General features: G+C 52.5%; 1 protein-coding gene across 1 annotated transcript; it reads right to left on the bottom strand.

The window, feature by feature from the left end:
• Positions 1-6,439: 6,439 nt before the first annotated feature.
• IL10 (interleukin 10) lies at positions 6,440-9,504 on the bottom strand. Its single transcript, XM_035561497.1, has 5 exons — positions 9,346-9,504; positions 7,914-7,976; positions 7,530-7,682; positions 6,832-6,897; positions 6,440-6,532 (listed from the first exon to the last, which is right to left on the bottom strand). The coding sequence occupies exons 1-5, from the start codon at positions 9,502-9,504 to the stop codon at positions 6,440-6,442; spliced, it is 534 nt and encodes a 177-aa protein (XP_035417390.1).
• Positions 9,505-10,240: the final 736 nt, after the last annotated feature.

Below are 10,240 nucleotides of genomic sequence, written 5' to 3'. Positions count from 1 at the left end.
AGGAGCATCCGCTCGTATGCCACCCCTGCAAGAGCCCTGCTCGTCACCCCACTGAGACCGAGAGTGAAAAGGCAGCTTGTAATCCCGAGAACGGGCAGGGCTGCTGTGGGGACAGCCCCGTGCTGCCTCCTGGCCCCGTGCGTCAGACCCCATGCCGCAGGGTGCAGCACCACCGCCCGTACAAGCCTCTTGCTATGAGACAGCCGGAGCCACTGCTCCTCCATCTTACGGGTAACGCCGGAGCACAAATGAATAGGCGTTGAGCTTAGATTTCACTCGTCGAAATACTGAAAGTGGAACCCCACAGAGCGGGGTGGGATTGGCGCCTGCGCGTAGGTTTTGCCCCGTCTCAAAAAGGATGCTCAGGTCTCGTGCACGTGCACCGGTGACTCCGCAGGATGCTGGCACCCTGGACGAGGACGAGCCCTTCCCAGAAACTAGGCCCTGAGCACTAACAGCGTGGTGCTGTTCTGCTGCTGGCTTTAGTAACCCGCACTGCGGGTGAGCCAGGCTCTTGCCACCACAGCACAAATAGGAAAGTGCCAGCCCGTGAGCCCCGTGCCCGCTTCCTCCTGCGCCGCTCCGGTGCTGTGTGTGCTGCACTGGGGCGCGCTGCTCAGCGCTCTCACTGCTCCTGACCTCTTTCATGACAAAAGCCCCATTTTCAGGGTCACGTGGTGCTGAAATCTAGGGCGCAGAGAGGCATTAGTGGCCCAACCTGTTAAAAAAAAGTTAAATAACAAGCGTTAACTGTAACCACAGCAGAAATCAGGAAAGTTCTGAAAGCTTCTGCAATTTAAAAATTGTAAAAAGCAGTGCTTGTTTCTTTTGGTTTTGTCCATTTAGGGCTTCAGCGCCATCATACCACCAAGAGGAAAGTTTCTGAAGAGAAAAAAGAAAAAACAGAAGGAACTACTCCTTCAGGAGGCAGATGCTCTGATGAGTTGCCACTTGGCACGTTCCTTATTTCAAGTGAAATTTATAGCCATGAATAGCTAATGCTCGGGCACTTTTGAAGTCCTTAGGAGCTTTATCCATGTGTGCGTGTGCTCGTGCATGATTTGCAGTGACGTGACTGAAGTGCTATTGAAACCACTGACTTGTCTGTGCACACCCCGCATGTGTGCTCTGTCTGTTTTCTGTCTGGGCTCTGCGTTCTCCCCAGATCTGGACATCTCTCTGATGAAAGCCGTGGAAGGACAGAGTGACTGCCTCCACCGCGGCACCTTGCAGAGAGAGGAGAGCTGCCGGTGCTGGGCTGGCGAGCCAGCTCCCGTGCCCGCTGGCAATGACTCATCTGTTGCAGCTCAGCTGGTTTCACCATGAAAATCCCTGCCTGCGTGATGGCACGGTTGTGCAAGCCTGGACTTCTGCGGCCCCACTGCGCTGTTCCTGTCCCAGTCCTGTGCCACAGTGCGTGCCTTGGGCTCGTGGGGCTGCAGGGAGCAGGCGGCTCGGAGCAGGGGCTGGGCTTCTGCTGAGCAACTGCCGGCTGAACTTTTTAAAGAGGAAAATAAAATACTGGGAGCTTGTTTTTGGCTTTACCCCTTGAGGGAAACCTCACTGGTGCCTCTGGAGGATGGGTCATGGTGGGAGCCAGGCGTGGGTTTTTGTGCTGCGTTACGGCAGGCTGGATCAGCCGCAGTGCTCCTGCTGGGTTCATGTTCTGGCCAGATCCTGACCCCTGGCTTGCTTCATGTTTCGGGAGCTGAAGGTCTGGTAAACCTCCCCTGGCTGTAGACCAAATCTCCAGTTCTTTTCCTCCAGAGTTTTTTCATATGTATATATATATGTATATATATATATATATTTAACCCTAGAAGTGGTTTAACTGTGTGCAACCCACACCAGACTGAAATCTCTGCGGCCCCCTGTTGCCAGCCAGGAGGTGTGGTGCTGGGCCTGGTGAACAGCTTGGGCTCCTTTAGGTGAGCAGTCGGCACGTGGCTGACTCAGGCTCCCAGGTAGCAGGGCTACGTGTCAGGAGGCTGCTCAGGCAGCAGGGTAAGCTATCAGAAAGGAGATACCCAGCAAGGAAATCATTTGCTTCTGTGGGATTAAAAAAAACAAACAGAAAACCACCATCTCTGAGATCTGTGAGAGTCCTGCGCTGTTACTGTAACACCCAGACTGACACTGAGATTGGCAGGAACTACCTCAGCACTACGTGGTGTGGGATAACGTGCCGCTGCCGCTGGCCTCTGGCGCAGCAGCTTTCGGGGTGCACGAGCAGCATTTTTGCTGAGCCCAGCACAGCCCTACGGGGCCACTCCCTGCCCCCGTCCCAGGGCTGGGTTTTAAATACCAGAGATTAAGAAGCAACAGGTGGAACAGGGATGCAGGGAGGGACACGCTCGTGAGGGTTAATTCAGCTGAACAGGGCTGTGGGCAGGGAGATCCACGCTCTGAGCTGTCAGCAGAGCCTGGATTTGGCCTGCTGGGGGACATCGCTTTCATAGTCTGAGTTTGCTTTTTTTTTGTGCAAAATGGAAAATGGTGTGCAGGGAGCGCTGTCCTGTTTGGGTTTGCAGAGAGGCCGCAGCACCAGGGCCTCATCCTGGGCTCACCTGTCCCCAGCGCAGTGCCCTGGGGCTCGCTGCTCCGCTCGTCTCACGCCAGCTCCAACTGTGCATGGAGCTCACCCTGTGATGCCACCCCTCTGCTGTGGTAAAAGACATTTTTTTTTTCCCCCCTAAACACTGATGGTTTTGGTGTGTGTTGGTTGACACTGGGGCCCACGGTGTCTCTGCAGGGTGGCCGCAGCACCTGATGCACACAGCAAACGCCAGGCCAGGACGCAGCCCGGGTGGTGCTGGTCTGAGTTGTGAGCCACAGGGGATGACTTGGAGCGGTGCCTCATGTATCTCACTGCAGGCTGCCCTTTGAAAACCTGGGGGTTTCTTTTTTTTTTTTTTTTCCCCTCCAGTTTTTGTTTATTTATTTTTAAGTTCATGTGTCCCAGGAGGGAGGGACAATTGTGGCCCGAGCTGACCCTGCAGAGGGCTGCCCGAGGACACGGCCAGAAATGAGTCACGGTGATCGCTCCTTCACTGGCCGTTATTGCTCCATGACAGTTGCTGGCTTTGGTTGCCCAGGCAACTTCTGCTGGGTTTTCCAGAACACCCTTCCTAAAACTTCTTGGAGATGAGGCATACATTTAGTCATAGGTGTGTTTGCGTGCTTTTGCCTACCGGGTCCATGCCATGATGCAAACCTCCCCGCGTTTTGGTGACAAATGGCACAGACTCATTCACACGCAGCGTGTATGGAGATCTGGTGCTCGGTGCCCTGCCACTTGTTTCTCTCTCCCTTGCGTCAACCCATGCCCGGGGCTGGGAGCCCTATGGCACCTTTTTGCCCCCCGCTTCCTCACCCACTTTGGGAGGAGCAGGACTGCACCTCCGCACTGGTGGCCCTGAGCAGCGTCCCTTGCAGAGTGCTCACCTCTCTGTCTCAGCCACCTTCCGTACCAAGCGGCTCCAGTAGCGCCAGGTAACTGGAAACCTTTGTTCTCCATACAGCAAGAGGCATCCCATCTGCTTCCTTCCTGTGGTTACTCTAACCAGAGTGACTGCGCTTTACTGAAAAACTCACCGCCGCCGAGCTGACGCTGCCTTTTCCCTGGGGCAGGGTGCTGAGCACCCATCTCACTCACGAGGGCCCTCGGGCTCCTGCCCCGAGCTGGTGCCTTGGGTGCTGGAATAAAAGTTGTGTCAAAGGGGTGAAAATGTATGCGGGACGGGGCAGGGAGCACATGCACCTGGCTTGCCTTGGATGAAGCTTTGAGGCACTGGGCAGCTGTTGCCAAGAATGCAAGGAATCTCCTGGGCAAACACAGCAGTCACACTGACCGACACTGGAGTGAAGTGTAGGCAGAAACTGGCTTCAAAATTGTCCTGTTAAATATTCTTGTTTCTAATGCAGTGAGGAAAGAAACCCCAGCTGCCAGCAAGCACTCAGTGTTCTGGCTGGCAAGCAAAGATGTACAAGCAGTGAAAACAGAAGAGGCTCGAAACTGAAACCGAAAGGCGCCGGGTGGGTGCCCGCCAGCAGCAGCCCCTGGTGTCGGCGAGAGCTGGGCTCTGGAAATGGCTGTGCCCGGGTTTGGTGGTGACGGAGCTGTGGCTTCGTGTGCACACACCTTCCCCTCCTTGGTCAGGTCCTCTGCCGGTGTACGCACGTGGATGTGCATGGAGATGCGGTCCAAAAGCGGAGGAAAAGCAAGCAGGTCTGTCGGTAACTAATGTTAGTCAAGAATGGAGCTGGCGTCTCCTGTCTGATCCAGGATCAAGGCCTCATCCTGATGGAGAACAAATGCCAAGTTAAAAGCAGCTCCATAGGCAGCAGTGCTGTGTGCTGTCAGTCAGGGGAGGGAGGGGCAGGGACGTTAGTCCTGGAGATTAGCAATGACATTTGGCACATAAACTGTTATTTAACTGTAAAAGCTGCTCTGAAAAGGGCAATTGCTGAAATGCTTGTGAGAGTTAGAGGCTGAAGGGACCCACGCTGGGGCCAGCGTTTCTCCAGTGTAACTCAGAGGCTAGGAAATCGCTGGCAGGTAGTTTGTTCTAGGGAGTATTTCTGCCTCCTCGGAGATTTGCATTTAAATGTGAGGCCCACGGGTCGCCTTGCTTCCCTGCCCATCGATGCATGCATCGCCTGCTTGGTGGTCCTGCCTGCCCCGGGGCCGTGCCCCGCTGGGCACGGCATCTGGACACTGCTGCTGGTCTACAGCGTGTTAGCAGCTTGGAAGAACAGAAGAGAGGCTTTGTTCATCATGAGGTCTTTATTAGCAAAAATAAAAGGTTTCTTTTCATACAGATCCACGTGGAGCAGTTGATGCAGTAACAGCAGTTTTACACCGAGGCTCTGCTGGTGTGCGCTGCAGTGCCGGGGCTGTGCTCAGCTCCCTGCCACCCTGAAGGCAAAAGCCCGGTGGAGAAGCAGCAAGGAGCTGGCCTGAGCACCCGTAGGAAGGTGGTGTGGATTTTTGCGGCATCTGCCTCCAGCACTGCCCTCGAGCCAATGGCACTGTGTCGAGCAGCACCCCTGCTGCGGGGCAGGTCCTGCTGCGGTGCTGGGCATGCTGCCCACAGGAATGCCCTTCTGTCCCCACGTGTCAAAAAAGAGTAAATTGCATATAAATAGACTAGTCAGTGGTAACTTACAAATGACAGGAAAGCAAACAGCAAACTGACAGTGGTTCATCATACTGGTGCCCTGATACTTCTAAATATTAGAAGCAAATGCCTCGGGGTTATCGGATTTCCCTCTGGCTCTGTGTCCTGCAGTGCACGTGGGGCGTGCAGGAGACTGGGGGCGAGGCGGGTGAGGACCCCTAAAACAAGAGGCTCTCGGGGGGCAGTGGAGCCCCACTGCAGCCTCTTTCCCAGCCCCCGTCTGCTGCAGCTCCTTGTGCAGCCAGTTAGAAGCAAACCTGAATATTGCCAGCGCTGCGTGCAGCTTTATGAATTTGAATGCAAATTACCCAAGCCACCTTAAAATGGTGGTTAATTAAATACCCTCTAGCTTCTAAAAAGAAAAAACAAACAGTAGGTAAAACCCAATCAAAGACTGGAAAATACTAAGGTTAATTCTTAAAAGTGCAGAGTGTCTGACCCAGCGACTCTGGAAGCCAGTTGACAGCAACATTTAAGTCAAGTTCTATTAGAACCAAAAGCTTAATTCCTATCACTACTTTTCTTTAACCTGGACTAATCTATAGGCTGAAGTCAAGAGGTGGGTTTTAACCGAGCTATTGCTGAGGCATGATCACATAGCATTTGCTGGAGTGCAGGACTTTCCTTGTAAAGGAGGAAAAAAAAACCCTGCCCTTGGTTACTTTTATGATTATTTTTCTCAGTGCAAGGCCATGCTATAATTTGGAATATTTCAGTGCCTAATTCCAACTGGAGAACCAGAGCTAGTGACATGGTTATGCACGGAAACATTTGATTGCATAAATAAATAGCTGGCAAGAATAGGAGCAGAGTGCTCACGGGGTGTTTGCAATTAAACTTTGCTCAACTCAGAGCTGGAAGAGCTCTTGACCAAACGACCATGCTCAGAGCAATTGCACTCAGGATAAACTCAGCTCATTTACCTGCTCAGCAGAAGAATGCTGCTTTGGGTGTTTTGAAGCTATGAATAAAATAGCACTATCATAAACAGTATAAAATATTGAACAATAAATAGTAGTTTACAAGGTCATCATACTTTTCTCAAAATAAAAATGTGTAAACATAAACACTGAGGTATTAGAGATAATAAATATTAAATTCAATTGTTAAAAAAATAACTTTTAAATACAATACTAAACTTTAAGTTGCTATTGACCTGTAACTCTTGCCCTGAGCCCTAGCATAACTTAGTCTTTCAGCCCAATGTGATTTCTGAAGAAGTAGCAGGACTTTGTGTGACAGCTGCCCCGCGGGCGCTTTCACTTCCTCCTCTTCATCAGCAAGTATTCTTCAATGTAGTTGATGAAAATGTCAAACTCCCCCATCGCCTTGTAGATTCCGTTCTCGTTCATCTGCAGGTGAAAGTCAGTTGGTGATTTTTAATTCACTGATACTGCGCTGCTGCGCTGCAGTTCGAGTGCGTATGCGATGCAGAATCCCTAGAAATGTTCTCTTTCCACCGAAAGCTCCAGTTTCTCTCTCCCCACCCACTCACGGAAACAGCAGCTGCTCCTCTGAGCCTCGCTCACTGGATTTCTCCGTATTAAGCATTCACATAATCAAAGGCTTCTGCCTGTTCAGCTCCTGACACCTGCCCTGATGTGTGAGGACAGCATTAAAACCCACTGACCCACCCGAGCAAGGCACCCACCTTTTCAAACGTCTCCTTAATCTGCTTTATGGTTTTGCTCTTCTTCTCGCACGTGAGGAACCTCTGCTGCAAAGGGAAAGAGACCACGGCTTTAACTCAGCAGTTTTCCTTCCTGCTGCGGGTCCCTCGTCACTGCCGCCGCGGGTCTCCACCTTCCCCGTGCATGCCTGAGCTTTTCCTCTGGGCACCCGCAGCGGGCACCGGGGCTGCCTCACGCCGTGCGCTGAGATCAGAGCCCGCCGGGACCCCGGTGTCAGCCCCGTGCTCTCCCTCCCTCCGGCTCCCGGGCTCGGCGAGGGCAGGGTTGGTCCCGTCTGACTCAGCCTGCGTCTGGGGATGGGGTCATGGCCGAGGGAGCGAGAGGCATCGTCACCGAGACGGCAGCCAGGTAAGGGGCAGCCCCCCAGCCCCCCACCCGCTGTTTCTTCACCCAGGTTTTGTCAGGCTGCAAATAAACGGTGCTTCTGAGCATCTTTGCTGTTGTATTGGTTGTCTAATGGAGAGCATCCTCGTGGGGTCTGTGCTGTGCAGCACCAGACCCTGTCCCCTTCCCAGGCATCCCCACCTGGCTCCTGCCCCTATTTTCCTGCCCTTGGGGACATCCAGCTCCTGCTCCCCGCCTTGCTGCTGGTCTGGGACCAGCGCTGCTCCCGTGAGTGCCCGATTGCGCCCCGTGCCGCGGTGCTAAGCCCACTCACACAGCGCCTCATCATCGCCCTCAGGCTCAGCAGCAGGTTGCCCAGGTCGCCCACGCTCTGCTTCTGGTGCTCGCTGTTCTTGATGGCGCCAGGCAGGACCTCCTCCATGTAGAACCGCATCATCTCTGACACCGACTGGCAGCCGAAGCTCCCCTGGGGCGAGAGGAAGTGGCTGTGTTGGTGGCAGCACGCACTGGTACCCTTACGGTGGCCAGAGCCCTCACAACACGGGGATGGCCGCATGCCAGCCCTGCCACAGCCAGCTGCAGAGCCATCCCTGGGGGACACCAGGGAATGCCCCCAGCTAGGATCGGCTTCCTTTCTTACAAAAAACGGGCTGAAGGGTGGAGGGTAGTGGGTTTAGGTGAGAATTATGATTCTTACCTTAAATTCATCCAGCAGTTCGGAGCTGAGCAGCTGGATGCTAAGTTCATCATCTTTGGATTGCTGTAGGAGAATACAAAGGAAAGATGAGCTTTACCTAGGCAGGCAGTACCACTTCCCACTGTGCCACACCAAAGGATTGTTTTGCTTGTTTGCATTTATGGTCTCAGTGGAGCAAGCACAGAGCACCCTTTGGTTTCTAGCTCAGTAATGCAAAGTACAGGAATCCCTGTTTTTTTTTTTTTGGTGGGGCCGTGGCAGCAAGCTCACGAAATCTCAAACGTCATTTTGATTTTTTCGTTAGCGTGAGCCTTCTGCCTGCGCTTGGAGCCCTGCACGCCCGCTTCAGCTGCAGGCGGTGTTTACATAAGAGCGCTGCCTGCAAACCACACCACCCCGCTTCCCAGATAGGTGTCAAAGCTACGGCAGCCGCTTCAAGAGAGGTCTCCACGCAGCCTGGCTGCTCGTGTGCTCCCGGAGGCAGGATGGTTCCAGCCTGCTGCTGAAGTCCTGAGGGTCCCCACCCAGCGGGGCACCGGGCACCTCAAGGGGGCTTCGCCTCGTGGTGCTGCTGCTGTGCCTTCAGTTCCGGGGGGCTGGGGCGGTGCAGGCAGTGGGCTGACAGTGCCTGAAACATTGCCCTGTGGCACTCGGAAGCTTTTCTGAGAGGTGAATATTCACTCCTAACATTAACTGAAAGGTTTACAGCCAGCTTGAAGTCTTAAATCCCACTGGCAGTGTTCATTTGATACAAACCATGGCATTAGTCTGGGTTTGAATCTGGAGGGTTATCTTGTTTTATTGCTAAATCGTACTGACACTAACTAAAATAGTAACCTGGGTGTGAGCAACCACCCCTGTCAGCACTGTGCAGAGGCAGATGGATGCTCTGAGTGCCTCGTGCTGCTGGCTCTGCACCCCTCCTCCCTGCAGCCCCCGTCCCTGCGGTGCAGTGACCTTTCACAGGCACCCGACCAGGCGCTCCTTGCTGTAGGGTGCTCCAGTCCTTTGGTCATGCTTCTGTGGCTCTTTCAAAGTCGGTAGCAAAAGATTTCCCTTTTCATCTAGTATTGGTTTCAGAAGGGCTGGACCTCATGGCCCTGAGGAAGAGTCTAGTCCCTTCCTACTAATTCAGTGAATAATTTGCTCTGCAGCATTCAGGGGGAAGTCTGCCCAGCGAGGTCTGCAGGGTTCATTATGAAATTGCTCGAGTTCATTATAACTAAAACTAGGAAGAAAAACCTTGCATATTGTCTCTCAGCAAGCAACGAAACAACTTTTCTTGCTCACACGCAGCAGCCCATAACACCAGGCACAACCAAATAATTTCTGCCCGGGGGAAGCTGCAGTCCCCTCATCCAAATCACTGAACTCTGAGAAGAAAAAAAGAGAAGGACAGAGACAAGGAGAGACAAACCGGTGTCATACTTACAAAGTAGTCTTTAATCTCCTCAAACTTCATCCTCAGCTCCTTGAGCTTTGCAGGCAGGAGGTCAGACAAGTGGAGGCAGCCGGGCTCGGCGGGTGAGCACCTGGCAGGCTGGGTGCTGGCAGCCAGGAGCAGCAGCAGCGCCACGCAGCAGGTTCGCATGCTGTGAAGATGAGTTCCTTTCCTCTTAGTCCAGCTCTCGGTTGAATTTCACTGGAGGGTAAAATGCAGATCTGCAGTCTTCACCTTGATTGAGCCCCTCATTTATACTCTCAAAACATCTCTCAGTTTCCTCTCCCCGCTTCCTGACGAGCAATATTAGGGTTATAAGTCATTCATTAAAAGCAAATGTCACTTGTGTTTCCCGTCAACTTGGTTTCCTGTTCTCTTGACCCCCCTCCCCTCCTCACACCCCATCAAATCTTTTGTGCTTAGACACTGCATTTTTTTTCATTGCTTGCTTCTTGTAAATTTAAATGTGGCTAAAGAGGAAAGCTTTAGATACAATGAGAAGAAGAAAAGGTGCTGTGTGAGGTTACTTCTGCATTCTCACAGCCACTTTTTTATTTTTAGAAGAATGCTCTATTGTTAGGGGGAAAAAGTGTTTCTATTTTTACATCTCCATGTCTAGCCCCCACTTAGGATCACCAGCAGCATGGATAATGCAGTACCATTGCTTTTAATGAACTTGTTCAAATACATTGTCTCCTCATTTATCACCCTGATGCAAATACATGGCACCCTTAAATCTTTTTTTATTTATTATTCAGTTAATGCTTATGTCTGCTAACATCAACATGAATTTGTACAGGCTCCAGCAGGCTCAGGAGCGTGCTCCAAACTCCAGCTGGTATTTCACCTGGGCACTAACACGATCACTCCTGTGCGTTGGGGATGT

Source organism: Cygnus atratus, chromosome 24 (genome assembly GCF_013377495.2).
Source record: "Cygnus atratus isolate AKBS03 ecotype Queensland, Australia chromosome 24, CAtr_DNAZoo_HiC_assembly, whole genome shotgun sequence".
NCBI classification, from domain to species: Eukaryota; Metazoa; Chordata; class Aves; order Anseriformes; family Anatidae; genus Cygnus; species Cygnus atratus.
Note: the sequence above shows the minus strand (reverse complement) of the source record. Positions and strands in the feature narration are given on the sequence as shown.

Excerpts from the sequence above, each read along its gene's own strand:
- IL10 (XM_035561497.1), bottom strand. The coding sequence starts at position 9,504 with ATGCGAACCTGCTGCGTGGCGCTGCTGCTGCTCCTGGCTGCCAGCACC. Across the intron at positions 7,683-7,913 it reads AACTGCTGGATGAATTTAAG|GGGAGCTTCGGCTGCCAGTC; the intron begins GTAAGAATCATA and ends CTCTCGCCCCAG. Across the intron at positions 6,898-7,529 it reads GGGCGATGATGAGGCGCTGT|CAGAGGTTCCTCACGTGCGA; the intron begins GTGAGTGGGCTT and ends TTCCCTTTGCAG.